Genomic DNA, 18710 nt, shown 5'->3' with positions numbered 1-18710 from the left:
TCCCAGGGAGCCACACACGGCATTCTCCAGGCTGTGGCCGCGACAGAGCCAGGGTTCAGGTTGGGCGCTGTGAGCACACAGCCATCAGGGCCAGGCCTGCCTGTCGCAGACCCGTGTGCTGGGGGCTTCGGCTTCTCAGAGGCTTGCTTGGCCCCCGTGCCCTCAGGCTGGTGTGTTCTCCCCATGCCGTGCAGAACATTCCGTGAAATCGAGGGAAATGGTCTACTTGGAGGAAGCACCGTGTCCACGGGACAGCTCAGAGCTCTGGCTTAACAGCACCTGTCAAGCTGGGTTACAATTCTACCAAGTGTGCATTGTCTCTGCTGGGCCAAGGCGGCCGCCCCAAATTCTCGGAACCACCCTGCCCTCATTTCCCATGTCCACCCCTCACCGGCCCAGCTTGTCTCTGGTGTTACCTACGCCGCGCCCCCCGCCCCGCCCCGCCCCCCCCAAGCAAGAGAAAGGAAGTCCTCAGCCATGTAGGCTCTAAACCGCTCGTGGAGAGCAGCGCGAGGCCAGACGGCTGGATTTCCTGCTCACGGAGCCTCGTTCAAGTCCAGCTTCTCCCCTCATGAGCTCTGTGATCTTCGGCAGGTGTCCTGACCTCTCTGGGCCTCCATTTCTCATCTGTAAATGGGGGTTATCGGATTAAATGTGTGCTGCTTGACACCTGAGGCCCGTCAGAGGCCCTCAGGATGCTTAAGGCACCTGGTTCACTCTCCCCTTCCTCCCTGAGCCCAGGAAGGCCTGGCTATCCTGTCCTTCCTGCAGGTGGGCTCAGGCCTCTCACAGCCCGGCCTGCGGCTCTCCCTTCCACCCCAGGTCAGCCTGGCCTGCCAGCCCTGAGGCCAGCGCTACTCTCAGGATGCTCCTGACAGGCGCTCTGCTGGCCACGGGGATCCCACGCCCGTCCCTTGGGCCTGGCCAGGCCCCGGGCTCCTAGCTTCCCAGTCTCTGCCCAACACACCCACCATGTACCCTAAAATGCTCAGACATTTGGAGCAAGTCCAGGAGCCAACTGCAGACTTGGAGCTGAGCAGGGCCCAGGCCAGGAAAGAAGTCTGTCTGCCTCTCCTCTTCCTTCACCCCTGCATCCTCCCCCTGGTCCTGCGTGAGCTGCCATGACAGAGCCTTCAGGAGGCCGAGCTCCAGGCTGGGGAGACGCTTTCACCTAGACCCCTGCCCCAACCTCCCACTGAGCTTAGCACCTGGACCCAGTGACACACGCAGTTCGTTGATCACGTCCCCTTCCTCTGGAGTGAGCCGTGGGCCGGGCTGTGTCTGTCCGGGAACCCAGCAGGTGCCTGCACACCAGGCACGGCCACAGCTCCTCTGACACCCACTCTGATTGTGGGTGATTTAGACACTCCGTAGAGATTCCTGTATTTAATGGCATTTCTACATTGAACATATTTTTTTAAAGCAAAAGAAAAATGAGTACGTGCCCTTTTAGAGAAAGGGAACAGGCCTGCCTCTGCAGGTGGAAACAGGGGCCACGAGATGTGTTGTTCGGTGGGTAGGAGCACAGACACGGGAGCCAGGCTCCTGGGGTCAAAGCCCAGCTCTTACCGACTGTGTGACCTTGGGCCAGTGCCTATCTTCACCGAGACTCAGTTTTCTTGCCTGTAGAATGGGGATGGCAGGTGCATCCAGCTCACCAGGTCTCTGGGAGGAACACAGGGGCTGATCCATGTGTGTACCTGGAAGAGCCCCTGGCTCGAGACGGGTGCTGTCTACAGCGTTTGCTCCTATTACTTTTAGATTTTTCTGGAAACTGTAAGTCAGTCAGTGACAGGTGGGAGGGAAAGAGGGAAGGGGTTTAGAGGGAAGACAAGTCAGCTGCAAAAATCAATGACCGCAGGTATGAGGTCGAAAGGGGTCTCCACGTCCTGATTTGGGCTCCCTGTGCCCAGCCACCCATGGGCAGCATAAAGCACACACCCAGCCTCGGGCACTGGAGTCCGAGGACCTGGCTGTGAACCGTGGCTCTGAGCGTCCTAGCTGCTTGAACTCAGGAGGCACTAGGGGCCTTGCTTTCTCACCTGTAGGGCAGGTGCGATACTCTTGTCCTCAAGTGCCTGTTCTGAGGACTAAGTGATCCGGGCTGTGCCCACTGCCCGGCCTGGTAAGTGCTTAGCAACCCTCAGCTGGTACCACTGTTAGAACTTATCTCAGGCCAGCAGGCTTTTCTGGGAGTTCTTTTCTGTGTGTCCGGCATTTGCATCTTTCCTCGGAACACTCCAGGGTGTGAGCTGGATTCTGAAGGCTGCCGCTTTATCATCACTTTATTTGGAGGAAGGAGGGGTGGGAACAGTTCCTACGCCGGGGTTATCTAAACTGTGCATTGTTGGTGAGGGCGAATTATTTGTTCTGGGGGGGTGAGAAGATCTTCCTCTTTTTTGGCATAAAGTATAGACAGACATACAGCATGTTAACAGATATAGTGTACTGAGAGAGCAATGAGGGAAACTGTTGAGAAAGCTCCTTGGGGCGGCGGGGGGCAGACGGGTCCAACTGAATGAAAAGAAGGTTGAAAAACGGCGAATTCTGGGACTTCCCTGGTGGTCCAGTGGTTAGGACTCCACGCTTCCGCCGCAGGGGGCACAGGTTCGATCCCTGGTTGGGGAACTAAGATCGCACAAGCCGCACAGCTGTGCCAACAAAATAAAACAAAACAAAAAACAGCGAATTCTATACATTAGGGAGCCCCGGGCCCATAGGACCACAAATTAGGTCTGGGGTCCGGGGCCGTCCTCTGCTTAGGCCAGGTTCCAGCACAGACCAAGGGGCTTAAACAACAGAAATGTATTTTCTCACAGTTCTGGAGGCTGGAACTCTGGAATCAAGGTGTGGGTAGTGTTGGTTTTGTCTGAGGCCTCTCTGCTTGGCTTATAGGTGGTCATCCCTGTGTGTGTGTCTGTGTCCTAATCTCCACTTACGAGGACACCAGTCAGGTTGGATTAGGACCCACCCTAATGACCTCGTTTTACATTGGTCACCTCTTCCTGGGCTCAGGTCCTGGGGTTAGGACTTCAACGTATGAATCTGAGGGGGGCACGTTTCAGCCCATGACAGCCCTCCATGCTCTGGAAGATAGAAGGAACGAGGGTCTGGGAACCTGGGTGTGGTGGCGAGGAGGAGGAACCCGGGGAGCTGGGTGACTAGCCCCTTTGGCGGCCACAGGGCAGTCTCCGGAGAGGCTTATCAGGCCTCGCGGCCACGCTGCAGACACCAGCTGCTTGTGCCTCGGGGCCCCTGGGAGCCGAGGTGACCAGAGCAGAGTTGGTGCCACGTGGTCTCTGCCAGACTCTCGCCCCGTCTTTGACCCTGTGTGATAACACACCATTAACCTCCGCTTGTCTAGACCAGCCCTGACCGTCGTCCCCTCTCGTTCCAGGTCGGACTATGATGACTGGAGACCGTCTCTGGCCAGCTTGCTTCAGCCCATTCCATTCCCCAAAGAGTAAGTCCCACACACGTCCCCAGCACCCTCCGGCCTGAAAGGACAACCTCCGCCGTCCACCCCGGCCTTAGCAGGGGGACCGATCAGGTCACGGGACGCACCGGGGGACACCACAGACGACAGCGGGAGATGGAGATGGAGGTGTTGGTCCTCAGCTGTGGGACCCCGAGGAGGCTCACTGCCACCCCCAAAAATGGGGAAATCACCTGATTGCATGGCTAGATGGCTTCACTGAGCTAAGAATACAAAGCCCTCCGCACCAGCCCCCACGCGGTCACGTCAGCGGTGTTTATTGTGCGTCAGATGGGCGTAGGAAAACCTGCCTCTCCCGTCTCCGAGGACCAGAGTAGAAATCCAAACACGATGCGTGTGGAATGGCTTTGTGTGCTGCGCGGCCATATGCTGAAAGCTCCCTTAGTCTACCCGTTACGATGATTAGTTCACCCTCCACAGTGAGCTGGGCCAGGGACGGACCCTTCCGTCTCTCCTGTGGCCCTTATCCCAGTATCAAATTTATCACGGGAAAATAGGGAGAGAACTCTCTGGTGGATAATGGCCTGCGGAGAAGGCTTTGTCTAAATAACCAGGCCCTAAAATGCCTGCAGGCCTGTTTTGATAGCTGTGAAGAAGCCAGGCCCCAGGAGGCAGCCCCGGGCTCTCTCTGGGGCTGACTAACGAGCCTGTGTTTATGAAATGCGGCTCTCCGAGGGGGCATTACACTCAGTAATTACCCCATTTGCCGGCCCGGCTGGTCCCCGGAGCCCCCAGGATTTGAGACTGGAGAAATCCGACTCCTGAGGGCAGTGGCGTCATTGGCTGCAGTCGCTGTTCCCACAGCTCCGGGGATATGCCTGACGGTGGGCCCATGAGGCGACTCGCCCGGAGAAGGGTCCCCGGTGGCCGCTCGGATGAGTGGTGGTAATTAGCGCGGCCGTGCCTTAATGGTGGAACAACTCACAAGCACACCTGGGTCCCTGGTGCCCGCGTGCGGACGTGCTCACGTGCACCCCGCGGAGCGCCGCTCCTGCTTACTCTGGAGCCTGGTGCTATCATCATCCCCATTTTACTTTAGAATTACCCTCCTTTTCGAGTAAGCAGGGGCCTGGGGAGCTCAGCCGTTCCCGTTCCTGTGATCCATGTCATGTCGAGTGGGGACACGATGTCGGTGTTTCGTGCTCAACTTCCTCTTCGTTCTTGGAATCAGGCAGAAAGCCTGCCGCCCCCAGAGGAAGGACCCTGGGTCCCTGTGCTGTTGCGAACGCCCTGCTCACTGCGGTTTTCCCTTTGTTTCTGTTCCAGAGCTCTCGCACACGAGAAGTTCACCAAGTGAGTATTTGGGCAACGCCCTTGTTACCTTCTTCCGGGACGAGTGTCCTCTGTCCTGCGGGCGTCCCCCAGCAGCCAGCCCTCCTTCCGGCCCGTCCTCATCACGTGCATTCTGGGAGGCAAGGATGGCTCCTCCCAGAAGTTCTCCCGAGATGTGTGTCCAGGCCCGTCCAGGCGTCTCCTGATCCCTCCAGCACAGCCGGTGCCCCGCCCCTCCCCAGCTCTGTCCTCAGCCCCCCATCCTGGCCCGCCCCAGCCAGGACCCTGGGCATGACTCTGCCCCCACCCCGTCTCTTTCAGGGAACTGAAGTACGTGATTCAGAGGTTCGCCGAAGACCCGCGACAAGAGGTGAGGCCTCCCTCTCCCTCGCAGGCACACGGTCCAGGCTGCAGCAGGGCGCATGTGGCTCTGTCAGGGCCCCCTTGTCCCCCACGGGCATCCATAACAGTTTACAAAGGCTCCTTTGCCTTGTGCATAAACACAGCCCCCGACCCAAGTGTCCAAGCCTGGCCCGTGATGTCAGTGTTTTACTGTAAACGGAGGCTCACCAGAGGTGTTTCCCACCAGCTGTTTCTCCTTAGGGCACGGGCCATGATTTAGGGCCAGGTTGGCACCGGGGCTGCTAACCAGCTCTGAGATATGGCTCATCCTCTCTGGTCCTGCCGTTCTGAGTATCAGCGGGCCAGGGAAGGTGTCTGAGCTGCTAGGGCCTCCCCGAGGGGCCGCTCTGCCCCTCCAACAGCTGGGCTTCAGGGAGAGGGCATCCTTCCATCCCAGAGCCCCTGTGTGTGAACAAGGACTCAGAGCGGGCTGGGAACCCGCCGCAGCCGTTCTCCCATTGCATCACTGTAATGACAACAACAGCCTTCACTGGGTGCTCACGCTGTGTCAGGCACATGCGTTTTCTCATTTAATCCTCACAGCAACCCTATGACTAGGTGCTACCATCATCCCCATTTTACATTAGAATTACCCTCCTTTTAGAGTTGAGAAAACTGGGGTTACATGCCCAAGATCACACAACTGGTACATTGGCCGAGGCCGGATCCTCACCCAGGGAGTTAGGCTCCAGAGCCAGTGCAGGAACCAGCCCTGCAGCGTGCACAGTGGGCCAGGCGGGGCTGCCCTGAGGCGCTCAGGCCCCTTCTCTGTGCACACGGAGTCTGGGGCATGAGGGGTCTGGTTCCCAGGCAGGGACAGAGGTGGACACGTGCACCCCCGGCAGAGCCGGAGGATGAGAGAGGGAGTGATTCTCGGTGGAGCCAGAGTATATTCTAAAGAGGCCACACTATAAAGCCTGGTTCGAGAAGGATCTAGAAGGATCTAGTTCTAAAACACCATGATTCTACACCTGACTCCAAAAGCGATCCTCAGGCAGAAGCCGTAGACAGGGAGCTTTTAAACGTCTGGGTACCAGCGATGGTCTCCATTCTTCTTAAACCTGAGCCATCCCTCGCCGTGCGTGAAGGCAGAGTCTCAGAATTCCCCTGGAAAGTGAGCCTTCATTTCAGACACCGACTTTGAAGTTGATGAATAAAAGTGGTACCAGCTGCATCCCAGAGCAGAGCAGCTGTGCCAAGTGCCAGGAGGGAAATTTCCCAGCCCGGGTAACACCCGGGAGGCTGCTGAGGACACGGCCCCCCAGCAGGCCCCTCTTGCCAGCCTTGCCTCCCGCTTCCGCCCGCCTCCTCCTCTGATTTCCTCTCCTGGTTCTCTTCCCCTCTCCCCTCTGCTCCTCATTCCTCTCCCCTCCCACCTTCTCCCTCCCAGATGAAGCCATAGTTGTTTTCTTATAAATTCTTTGCTGTGTCTGTTGAATAGAGTTTCATACTCTAGATTCCTTGTTTCTTTGAAGTAGCTAAGTTAACGTCCGATAGTCTTCCAACTCAGAGGGAAAAGTCAAAGCCCTGCCGCCCCTGCTTTCTGTTTACTTGTGTGTGGGTTGTGATCAACTGAATATCTGTGAGTAAGTGGCTCTTGGCAGGAGCTCGTCCTTCACTCCTGAAGGAAATGATGGGGCTCTTGTCTCAGCTTTCTTCTGAGGATGGGGAGGAAGAGGAGAAACAAAGACCTTGGTCTCTCTCTCTCTGCAATTACAGCGGGGCCGAGGTGGATGTGGAATTCCTCCCATGTGTGTACACGTGTTTGCACACACGCCACCCACACACAGACGCATGGAGCCCTGGGGAGGAAGCTGAGAGCCACAGAGAGAGCTGTGCTTTGGGCACTGAAATTGCCCTCCACTCTGGACAGAGACCCTTTCTCCTAAGGAGAGGATGTCAGGGTCCCAGAGAGAGAGAGAGAGAGAGAGAGAGATCGGCGGGACAAAGGCAAAGCTGGGGGACAGCACCCGTGAGGGTGAAGTAGGGAAGCAGGCAGACCCCCAGAGGTGGAGGGGCAAACACCCCAAAAGTGAGGGAGTGGGGCAGAGGTTCAGAGAGAAAGGAGAGCAGAGAGAGAGAGGAATTGCAGACACAGAGAGGGGGACAGAGACCCAGACAGAGAAAGGAGAAAAAAATGCCCCCATCAAAGGCGCAGGAGAAAGCGGCACAGAGGTCCCTTTGCGCCTCTACCCCAGCTTGGCCACAGACTTGCTTTATTCAGGGCAACTAAACAAGCCAGGGCCCGGCCCTCCATCCTGAGGAGCTGGAGTTCCCCTGTTTATGGATATCAGAGTTTTTCCCAAAAGGCCTTCCATGGAATTTAGTAGAAGGCTGGGCGGGTCTGGACTAAACTAAGTTAAACCAGTTCCTTAACTGTGGGACTTGCCTGGGCCTTTGCCGTTTGCGGTTTGCGTGTGTGGATCGTGGGCCACCATCGTCGTGGGTCTGCAGGGGCTGACCAAGCGCTTTCCCCCTGCGGCAGGTCCACTCGTGCCTGCTGAGCGTGCGAGCCGGCAAGGACGGCTGGTTTCAGCTCTACAGCCCTGGAGGGGTGGCCTGCGACGATGACGGGGAGCTGTTCGCCAGCATGGTACGTGAGGGGCGGGGGTGGGAGTGACCGGAGCCGAGGGCGGGCACACTGGCTTCCCCGCCCCTGACCAGTGAGAGAGTCGCCCCGAGCCCGCTGGGGCCAGCCCTGGAATTCCCAGGCTGAAAGGATGCTGGTGATGAAGATGGTGATGGTGACGCCGGCCACAAGTGTCACTTCCTCATCTCTTACCTGAGCAGGCACCGAGCCAAAGGCTCCCCCAGCAACGTGAGGAGGGACACTTCCTACTACCCCATCTTCCAGACGTTACAGGTGTTAACTGCCCAAGCTCACCGGGTTCACTGTAGCGCATTGCTTTGTTCAAGGGACTGAGCGCATAATGGGCACAGGTATCCTAGAAGGCGCTGCAGATCCATCTGTCAGCTCGTCTGATCCTTGCCCCGATACGCCAAGGTCAGGATGACCGGCCCACCTTGGAGATGAGGGATCTGAGATCACCAGACCAATAACCGCATCCTTGGTGACTCCTGATACTTTCCTTGTGCACTGGGACCGACACCTCACACGCACGATCTTTCTTAATCTTCACGGCAGCCCTATCCCTTAACTACCTCTGTGTGGAAACAGGCACAGAGAGGTGCAGTGGCTTGCCCGAGGTCACACAGGCCTCCGGCCTCCAAGTTCCTCCCTCGGCCAGGCCCACACTGTCCAGAGCCGGCCCTTCTTCCAGTAGCAAAGAGTGTCCATCTTGTGAAAGGAGGCACAGATGCCCCTTCCCCAGGGCAGATGCTCCTCTAGACGGCCGGCAACCTCACCTAGCCTGCTTGCTGACCAAACCAACTCCGTTCCACAGTCACTCACGTTCCAGAGCTTGAGAAGACGCAAGCCTAGGCCAGCCGTGGCTAAGGTTGCAGCCCTGCTACACGCTAGCCTGATGACCTCGGATCAGTAACTTGCCTCTCGGGGCTTTGGTTTCCTCGTCTGTGAAATGGGGAGTGTAGGCCTGGCGTCTCGGGATTACCATGGTGATTGCCTGTGATAATATATGCGAGGCACCGGGCCAGGGCCTAGCGCACAGGGAGTGCGCAGAAGTGACGGGTGTGGTTATTCTCATCCCTACTGGGCAGCCGGTTCAGTGGGGTGAGCAGCTCACAACGCTCTCCGCAGCGAACTTGGCAGTGTTTGCACAGTGACGACAGACCCCAGCACTGCCTCTGGATCCTCTCTGGAAAGGGGCTTATTTTTAGGTTCCTTTCCTTACGCACTTGCTCTCCACTCCTCGCCTGCTGCCTGACGTGTCCCCTTTGAGTGCCCTGTGTGTCCTGGAAATGCTGGCCTTGCCTGCCTGCATCACTTCTCACAGGCTTCTCTGCTCTGATGTCACAGCTTCACCATGGCAACGCCCCGTGGTTCCCCCCCCCCCAGCCCCTTGGTGTGGGGACTGTGAGAGAGAGAAGTCAGGGAGCTGGCAGCTCCCCAGCCTGAGAGATTGCATTTGTATGGCAGAGTTGTTGGTGATGGAGCAGAAAAGAATATACGTGGGGAAGGAAGCAGGCAGCCCCTGGATGGTGATGCGTCGTTTCCGTGGAGACACATGGCACGGATGAGGTCCCCTTGATTAGGCTGCCGTTTCCAACCACAGAAGGGCATTTGCTCTAATGTGAAGTCAGGGGGAGAGCAAACCAGGTGTTTGGGCCTCCCAGCTGTTGGTTGGGGACCCTTGCCCTTGGGCACCCATCTCCAGATGCACCAGAAAGAAACACACTTTTCTTAATGGCCGCCCTGCAGATAACCCACGATGGAGCAGAATTTGCCAGTTCTTGGGTTCCTGGGGCAGGCAATCACTCAGAATACTTTTGGGACTCACAGGGGGGCTTGGGAAAGGGAGACAGGGCTCCGTACTGTTCCCTGCCCTGCGTGTGAGAGGTGGGCCTGTGCACCCTAAGCAGGGGCTGCCGAGAAGTTTCCGCCAGGTTTGACAGTGCCAAGACCCAGAGGGCCAGATGTCAGCAGAGTCCCGAGGGGGGCGGGAGAGGGGGCTTTTGTGTGTGTGTACGGAGCGGGGGTAAAACATATATAACATAAATCTTACCACCTTAACCATTTTTTAAAATATTTTTATCGAAGTATAGTTGATTTACAATGTTGTGTTAATTTCTGCCCACCTGAACCGTTTTTAAGTGTACAGTTCTGTAGCATCAAGTGCATCGACAGTGTTCTACAGTCACCACCACCATCCATCTCCAAACTTTCATCTTCCCAAACTGAAACTGTCCCTGCTATAAACACTAACTCCCCACGCCCTCCCCCGGCCCTGACACCCCACCCCACCCCACCCCCACTTCTCCTTTCTGTCTCTGTAGTCTGACCCTAGGTCCCTTCCATGAGTGGGACCCTACAGGATATGTCCTTCTGTGACTGGCTTACTTCACGCAGCACAATGCCCTCAAGGTTCATCCACATGGGAACCGGTTCAGGGAGGGGTCCTTTGAATCCCCCGGGGAGAGTCTGGTGATCGTTTCAGATGTAGTGTCCAGACTGGGTGTGGGGTGTGTCTGATCAGTGTCTTCTGGTCTCACGATCCTTGTAGCATGCAGAAGGCAGGCACCGCGGGCCACAGCCCACGGCGGTCACTGCCCTTCACCTGGCCCATCTCTCCTCACAGGTGCACATCCTCATGGGCTCCTGTTACAAGACCAAAAAATTCCTGCTCTCCCTGGCAGAAAACAAGCTGGGACCCTGCATGCTCCTGGCACTGAGGGGGAACCAGACCATGGTGGAGGTAAGGAGCTGGCCCGAGTCCCTGGTAAGGTTGCCGACTCTCCCAGGACTTCACTCTTGTGGATGGAGCACCTTCTAGGAGCTTCTAGGAGCCCCGAGTTATTACAAGAGCTGGGGACACAGCAGCGGACGAGGCAGGCACAGCCCAGCCCTCCTGAGCTTAGCGGGAGCGGGAGACCTTCGTCAGACCATCTGCTAATTTCATTTTAATTTCACTTGTGATCCACGTGGGTCCAAGGGATCGATTGGGCAGGTTTCTGTTCCATTTGTCTGTTGCTGCAGAACAGACCACCCCCAAATGGGGGCTTCAAACAATAATGCCCATTTATTTGCTCATGGGTCTTGGGATGACTGGGCTCGGCTGACCACTTCTCACTCTGAGTGTCTCATGGGGTCGCAGTCAGATGGGGGTGGGCTAGGTCCTCCCAAGGCTGCTTCCTTCACGCGTCTGGCGCTGGCCCGAGGGGACTCGACCAGCGGAGGCTGGAGCAGCTGGGGCTGCCAGGCCGCCGTCCACACAGCAGCCTTGGTCGTAGCCTTCCCACTCACCAAGGAGCACACATCAGCCCCGGGCACTCATGTCACCTTTGTCTCCCCCAAAGTCCCCAGAAGCCTGGGGCTTCCAGAGCCACTGTCCAAAGAGACCTGGCAGAAGCTAAATCTCTTTTCCTGACTCAGCCTCAGAAGTCAGGCAGCATCACTTCTGCCACTTTCTGGCCATTAGAAGTTGGTCCCCGGGACTTCCCTGGTGGTCCAGTGGTGAAGACTCCACGCTCCCAATGCAGGGGGCATGGGTTCGATCCCTGGTCAGGGGACTAGATCCCACATGCCGCAACTAAGACCCAGTGCAGTCAAATAAATAAATAAATATATATATATATATTTTTTTTTTTTTTTTTTTTTAATTAAAAAAAAGAAGTGAGTCACCGAGGCCGGGCCCATAGTCAAGGGGATGAGAATTAGACTTCACCTCTCAGCAGGGAGAGCATCAAAGAATTTGACTCCCAGAGCTTTCCGTGGAAAAGCAAGGGATAGAAAGAGGTGTCTTGTCTTTCGGGCTCTACCAGGCCATAGGGGCCCGGCGTGCATCGTGCCCGCAAGTGTTAACCAGGAGCTACCACGCGCTGAGTGCGTGTGCACTAATGTTCCCATTTGACAGAGGGGACACTGGGGCAGGCGATACCCCCAGCATCGCACAGCCGGAAGTACAGAGAGCGGGGAGAGAACAGGACCTGGGAGCGTATGGGTGTGCCGAGCTTGGCCCCCTCCCCAGGCGTGAGGGGCACTTGGGACAGGCTGAGGGTTCAGGCCTCCGCGCCTTCGAGGACCAGCCCCGCCCAGAGTCTCGGGCTGGCGGTAACCCGCCTCCCGGCTCTCGGCAGATCCTGTGCTTGATGCTGGAATACAACATCATCGACAACAACGACACGCAGCTGCAGATCATCTCGACCCTGGAGAGCACGGGCGTGGGGAAGCGCATGTATGAGCAGCTGTGCGACCGGCAGCGGGAGCTGAAGGAGCTGGTGAGTCCACGCCCGGCTGCCCGGCCCGGCCCCGGGGCTCCCCTGCCCAGCAGCGAGAGCGTGGCTGCAGTGAGCAGGGCAGAGCCCAGGGACCGTGGCACCTGTGCGGGCCTCCACCTCACTGACTCCTCCTCCAGACCCAGAGAGGTCGGAATTGCCGCCCGCCACTTTCCAGATGATCAGAGAGGCTGAGTCTGTGGCCCAAAGTCAAACAGCCCATATGGGCCTGGTCACGGCCACATCCTGTGTCACCCTCCGAGCCAAGCCTGGCAGTGGCTGTCTGTGCCCCTCCTCCCTCCCTCCCTCCCCCACTTCCCTCAGGCCCTTCATTGCAGGGCACGGGGCTTGATTTCCGAACACCAGCACCCGTACCTCCTGGCCAAAGGGCTTTCTCTGTCCGCGGGCACAGCAGGACAGAAGGGGTGGAGAATTCACGCCCCCTGGTCTCCTGGAGCAGCTCTCAACCAGTGACTAGCGGGAGAGGTGGGGTCTCTCTGTGAGATGTGACTTCGCCACCATTTCCCAGAGGCCCAGGGGTAGCTGGGGTGATCACAGCCTCTTCCTTTAGGGGCCTTTGTGGTCTCAGTTCCCCACTCCCCTGCTGGGGTTTCTTGGGATCGCCTCTCTGATAAACCACCTGCCCTCAGACCTGGCCTCGGGGTCTGCCCCTGAGACAGAGACCACCATGTTGCCTGCCACTACCAAGAAATACAAACAGTGCCATGAGAGGTGTTACTGGAGGTGCGGGTACCGGGTGAGGGCTCAGGGAAAAGTGGGTCGTAACCAGTCTGGCTTCTGTTGCAGCAAAGGAAAGGCGGGCCCACCAGGCTAACACTGCCCTCCAAGTCCACAGTGAGTTGGTTTCATTCTCCTGCAGGGCTGGGAGGGAAGAAGCGGGTTTTCCTCCCTGGTGGGGAACAGCAGACAGTGTCTGCTGGAGGTGATGGGAGGAGGTGAACAGGGACCCTATGGTACTTCCCTCCCTAGGAGGGAACTGGGTTGCAGGAAACCAAACATTATGATAAAGATTATTGTTGATATTAATGTTAATATGTTACCAGTTATTCATAATGATGACAATAATAGCTCATATACGTTGAGGATTCACGTACCAGATAAACTGTGCTGATAGTTCATTTTATCTTATGACAAGAAGCCTATCAGGTTGGTGCCTCTTACCTTCCCCATTTTACAAGGTCTTCAGGGATCTTAGTTCCTTCTATCCTGCTGCCCCACTGTCCTTGGCACATAGCTTCCACCTCATAGTCCAAACTGGCTGCTCAAGCTCCAGCCATCTTATCTCCATTCAAGCCAGGAGGAAGGAGGAAGAGGCAAAGAGGAACACGCCCCTTCCCTTTAAGGACCTTCCTGGAAGTTCTGTGGGACACGTCTGCTTGTATACCGTTGTCCAGGTTTAGCACGTGGCCCCACCTAGCTGGGAGATTAGCCTTAATCCAGGGCAGCCAGTTGGCAGCTAAAACTCAAGGATTCTATCACAAAGATGGAAGGGACCCTCAATGACCTCAGAGTCTAGCGCTCACATACTCCTTGAAAGGGCCTCAGTGTTTGCGGGTGGGAAATGGGCGCAAGCTCCCGCCTGGGAAAGTGAGCCGGTCGGACACACATGCACGCACACGCCTGCGGGAGGGACGTGGCCTTGGAACACCCCACTGGTGACTCAGGCTGTGAGTCACAGCTCCGAAGGCTTTCTCCAGCTAGGCAGCTGCCACCACGGAGACGTGGAGGCAGCCGCGCCCTCCCTGACACCCCGTTTTGTCCCAACCCACTGGACCATGCTCTCCTCCCCGCCACAGCTTTCTGTGGGGCTGGGGAGGGGAGGCTCAGGGCCTCGGGGAGCTGCTGGCAGCCCCAGGCCTCCTGAGACCCCACCTGCCCGTCCCGTCTGCAGGATGCTGACTTGGCCCGTTTGCTGAGCTCTGGCTCCTTCGGAAACCTGGAGAACCTCAGTTTGGCCTTCACCAACGTAACCAGTGCCTGCGCTGAGCACCTCATCAAACTGCCTTCTCTCAAGCAGCTAAACCTGTGGTCCACTCAGGTACATATGGCCTGCCCCCTGCGCCCTCCTCCGTGCCCGCTGTGCACCCCTGCCCCAGACCTGCCCCGCACCGTCCTCCATGGCTGGCTTTCTGCCCAGAACCCACGGGTCCAGTCGCTTGATCACCACGCCTCCTCCACGGCTCAGCGCCCACATCCCCCAGAGGGTCCCAGGCCAGAGAAGGTTTAGCCCCTCGCGAAGCCCAGTGGCCCGTCCCACAGTTGGAGTCGCCAAGGCCCAGAGCAGGGACGTCCCCGGCACAGCTGACACGTGACAGGTCTCACACCCCTGCCCAGGGGGTGTGCAGGCGGCTGGTGGGTCTCCTCCTTGTAATAATGACCACAGCGCACGGTGCTCGCTGCCCGTGCTTAGTACCGATTGGGCTGTTAAACACGTACCAGCACGTGTGGTCTCCACTCCACTGTGAGGTACAGGCCCTGCCAACACCCTCATCTCGCAGAAGAGAACCCGGGAGTTCCCAGCTGCCCTGCTGTCCCACTGTCCCGCCCAGGGAAGGGCCACCTCGGCTCCCGCTAGTAGCCACGGGTCACTGAGTTCAAAGCCACCCTTGACAGATGGCAACACCGACTCCAGGGGGGCCCTTGTCTGGTCCACGGCACCGGCAGAAGCTGGATTTGAACCCGGTCAGGGCACTGGAGTCTCTGGAGAGAAGCGAGAGCGGCCCAGGCCCTGAGGCGTGGAGGCCACGGGCCTCAGGCCTGGGCTTTGTCCCGTCTCCTTCGTCCGCCGCTGCCCCTGCCTCGGGGTCATCACCCCGGGTGCCCGGGGGCAGCCAGCGTCGGTCCCCAGGCTGAGAAGGTCTCTGCCCCACAGTTTGGAGACGCCGGCCTGCGGCTCCTGTCGGAACACCTCACGATGCTTCAGGTGCTGAACCTGTGCGAGACGCCCGTCACCGACGCCGGCCTGCTGGCCCTCAGCTGTGAGTCCATCCGTCCATCCCTTCATCCCTTCCTCCATTCACGCGGCAGGCTGGGCACCACGCACCGTGCTGTGTGCTCCCGGAGCACCTCCTCCATGCCAGGCGGAAATACCCCTGCCCTCGTGGAGCTGATACTCTAGAGGAAAAAGGAAGAATGAGTGAGGCCCAGCCCGTGCCCTCCCGACACCGTCACAGCCCCTGAGGGCGATCGTGCTCCCCTGACCCGCCGCAGCAGCTGCAGCCCCAGCCACAGCCTTCACCCGGGAGTTGGTTAGAAATGCAAATTCTCGGGCCCTGCCCCAGACCTGCTGACTCAGAAACTGCACTGTAACAAAGTGCCGGGTGATTCTCACGCACATTAAAGTTTGAGAAGCACCGCCCTAGTAGAAGGAGCCACAAAATACTCGAGGCACCTAGAACTGCCGATTGCTGTACCCTGACCCCAATCTACTAAACTCAAATCTTGGGTGATGTTGAGCCTGGGAATCTGCATTTCCCATTTTCCAGGTCCATTGGTTTAGATGAGAGGCCCCAGGCCTCAGCTGGGAGGAATCCAGGAAAGCTTCCCAGGGAGGTGACTGGATCTGGGGGTGAAAAACACATACGTCAGAATTGACCGAGGGGGAGGCATGCTGGGCAGTGGGCATGACTCCTGCAAGGTCGTCGGCACGTTCTGGGTGGCTTGGGAGTGGCTGGGGGCAGGTGACAGGGTAACGGAGGGCAGAGAGGATGAGGTTTCGTGTCACAGCGGGGTCCACTGTCTGCAGTGCGGCAGGCCAGTTCTGGGGACATCTGGGGTACAGGCAGTGGAGGGACATGACAGAGGCACCAGAAGAGAGAGAGGCTCAGAGGGCAAGGGGAGAACGTGGGCCCAATTCAGATCAGCTCCTGCCTGAAATAGACCTTCTCTACCTAGTGGTCCCGGGCTGTGCCTCTGAAACCCCACCTCCCCGACCCCGTCTCCTAACCAGAAGCCTCAGCAACTCAGTCCGCCCCCAGCTTTTCCATCCTGTACCTGCAACTGCCCCTTGTGGGGTCCCAGTGACCTAATGACTGTGTCTGTCTGTCTGTCCCTGGACAGCCATGAAGAGTCTCTGCAGCTTAAACATGAACAGCACCAAGCTCTCAGCGGACACCTACGAAGACCTGAAGGTAATCCCTTTCTTCCCTCCTTCCTTCCTTCCTTCCTTTGCAAGTGCAAAGGTCCTGAGGCAGAAAGCGTTGGTACGAACCGACTTTGTAGCCAACGTGACTAGAAGGTGAGAGGAGAGACTGGAGCCAGACCGAATAAGCCCTCACAGGTCACGGAAGGACTCTGGATCTCATCCAAGCTCAGGAGAAAGCTTTCAGAGGCTCTAAGCAGGGTAGTGAGTTCTGCTTTTAAAAGCTTGTTCTGGCTGTTGTGTGGAAAACAGGATTTTTGAAGGAGAGTACAAGCAAGGGGTAGCAGCACGGAGAAGGTTTGCAGGGCTGGTGCAGTCACACAGGTGAGACCCAGGACCAGCAGGCTGGGCTAGGTTGGCAACTTAAAATCACTTAAAAGGTGGGCACATTTTGTTTGTAAAAACGCATGTCTCGTCAGGGCTGGAGGGGCTGGGCCTTCGGCAGGCTCCCGCCGCCCCCTCATCCTGGGCCCGGAGGACTGGGCTGGGCCGCAGAGCCAGCGCCCTGGGAAGGAAGGGCTGGGCCAGGAGCGCGCCGGCCCCTGGGCGCCCTGGAAGCCCACCTCCAGCAGGGCCTCCCCCGCTCAGCTTCCCCTCCAGCTCAGCCAGACCTGCAGCCTGGGGCCCATTCACTGGCCAAGCCTCCAGACGCCGTCTGTGTGGCAGGCTTGCGCTGGGGACAGGGACGCCGAGGTGCGGCGGGCTCACCCCTGCCCAGGAGGGAGCTCAGTCCCGGCAGACGGACAGGCACAGCGGACTGAAGCAGGACGGGGCTCAGGGGCCAGCAGGGAGGGGCAGGAGAGCCTGCACGGAAAGCAGTGGTTAAAGTGAGTCTGCCGGGCAGGCCAGTGCCCAGGAAGCTGGGGAGGCGGGAAGTAAAGGCAGGAGACCAGTTAGCAGCCTCTCTGTACAGCGAAGGCTTGTAAAGAAAAAGTCAACTGTTCATAAAGGAAGGCAGAGCAGAAGCGCGTCTGGGTGGCAGGGATGGGCGGCAGGGATGGGGAGCCGGAAGCCGCTCTGAGGAGTAGCAGGTGGGATCCTGTAGTCCGGCCACAGATCCACGTGGGGGAGCCTGAGTGGGAAGGATCTCCACCCACCCGCCAGGAACCTGCAGCTTATGGATCCCTCTTCGTTCTCCCCGCCCGACTCCTGACAGCCCTGAGGGCACAGGCACTGTCTCGGACCCGGGTGCTCTGGGTTTGCCCTGCGTTTGGTATTTAGTCCCTCGGCCCGTCCTGTGAGCCAGGGATGGGACTCGGATTCCCTCCACAGATGAGGAAGCCGGCTCCCGGAGGCCAGGGCTCTACCCAAGGGCAGGTGGCCTGCAAGTGACAGTGGCGGGGGGCTCACGTCCTGGGTTTCCTGCCCCCAGAGCCAATGATCCAAAGCCTCTCTGGGGTGGGAACGTGGACTCCCCAGCAGCTATCGCCTGCTCTCTGTGGAGCCACGTGCCGCCTGCTTGGTTCTCCTGGAGGTTCCCCAGCTCTGGGCTTGGGAGCCCCCGATGGTGACAAAGTGGGGAGGGCACAGTGGGAACGCCAGCCGCCGGGGGGGGGGGGGGCGTGGAGCTCTGCGCCACCAGGTTCTGGAAGGGACTGGATCCTTCTTGCTCCCCCCAGGCCAAGCTTCCCAACCTGAAGGAGGTGGACGTCCGCTACACAGAAGCCTGGTGAAGCTCCCGCTCGGCAGGAAGGAGTTTGCAACTGCGACACGCAACTCTTGACTAATAGCTGTAGAGCAGCGGGTCTCGGGGTCCCACCCCGCGTCCTGGCTGTGAGATAGATGGGGGAGTCTTTCTGGGGGCGGAGGGCGGAGGGGGGAGGGGGTGGGGAGGGGTCCGTAAGCACGCCCAGCCCCCACCTAATTCTTTTAGCTTCATAATCGGAAACCTTGACCTGATCTAAAACGGACTTTGTAGCAACCAGAGGAGCGGCAGCGGGTCGGGGAGAGGGTGGGGATGGGGGCGCTTGGGGAGGGGGGACCCTTTGTGGATTTTCTTTGCCTCTGTGTTCAATGCCATGTGGGAAGAGTCAACTCTGATGCCATCGTCACGCAACCCCGACGGGCCTGGAGGCCGAGGAAGGATGCTTTCTCCCTCCGAGGCCCTGCGGAGAACTCGCCCCGCAGTCGCCGTCGCCATCGGACAAGACCCGGTCACGTCATCACACCCACACCCGTCCTGTGTCCTCGCCATTGCTATGCAAAGTGATTCTTGTTGTACATAAGATTTAAATAATGCGCCTATTTAAGAAACGTTGACAAATTGCAGGTCTGGGACCTGCTTCTTATTTATGAAGTCTTTGACCCGCCCGCCCACCCGCCCGCCGGCCGCCCCTGGCGTGTAGTACTGTACAAACCAGTCAGCTGTCAGGGTAGTGGTAGTATTCTTGTTATTTTTTTAAAGGAAACAAACAGACGGAAAAAAAAAAAAAAAAAAAGAACCTCCTTGGAAAATTAATTGCTTTTTCGTAATGGATTCTCTATGCTAACGCTCTCTTGTCGGTCCGTCCGTCCATCCCTCTGCCC

At 58.1% G+C, this 18710-nt stretch overlaps 1 protein-coding gene across 2 annotated transcripts in view; it reads left to right on the top strand.

Annotated features, from left to right (window-relative positions):
• The window catches only part of CMIP (c-Maf inducing protein), a 235047-nt gene extending 217107 nt beyond the window's left edge, over positions 1-17940 (top strand). For both annotated transcript variants that reach the window (XM_061172842.1, XM_061172843.1), the window contains 11 exons: positions 3398-3463; positions 4763-4789; positions 5090-5138; positions 7656-7763; positions 10387-10503; positions 11885-12025; positions 12830-12877; positions 13935-14081; positions 14916-15021; positions 16103-16173; positions 17804-17940. In XM_061172842.1, coding sequence (XP_061028825.1) covers positions 3398-3463; positions 4763-4789; positions 5090-5138; positions 7656-7763; positions 10387-10503; positions 11885-12025; positions 12830-12877; positions 13935-14081; positions 14916-15021; positions 16103-16173; positions 17804-17857 — 934 coding nt within the window. In that variant the 3' untranslated portion in view covers positions 17858-17940. The remainder of the gene's footprint in view (positions 1-3397; positions 3464-4762; positions 4790-5089; positions 5139-7655; positions 7764-10386; positions 10504-11884; positions 12026-12829; positions 12878-13934; positions 14082-14915; positions 15022-16102; positions 16174-17803) is intronic.
• The last annotated feature ends 770 nt before the right edge of the window (positions 17941-18710 follow it).

The sequence above is a fragment of the Eubalaena glacialis genome, chromosome 18 (assembly GCF_028564815.1).
Source record: "Eubalaena glacialis isolate mEubGla1 chromosome 18, mEubGla1.1.hap2.+ XY, whole genome shotgun sequence".
NCBI lineage: Eukaryota > Metazoa > Chordata > Mammalia > Artiodactyla > Balaenidae > Eubalaena > Eubalaena glacialis.
Note: the sequence above shows the minus strand (reverse complement) of the source record. Positions and strands in the feature narration are given on the sequence as shown.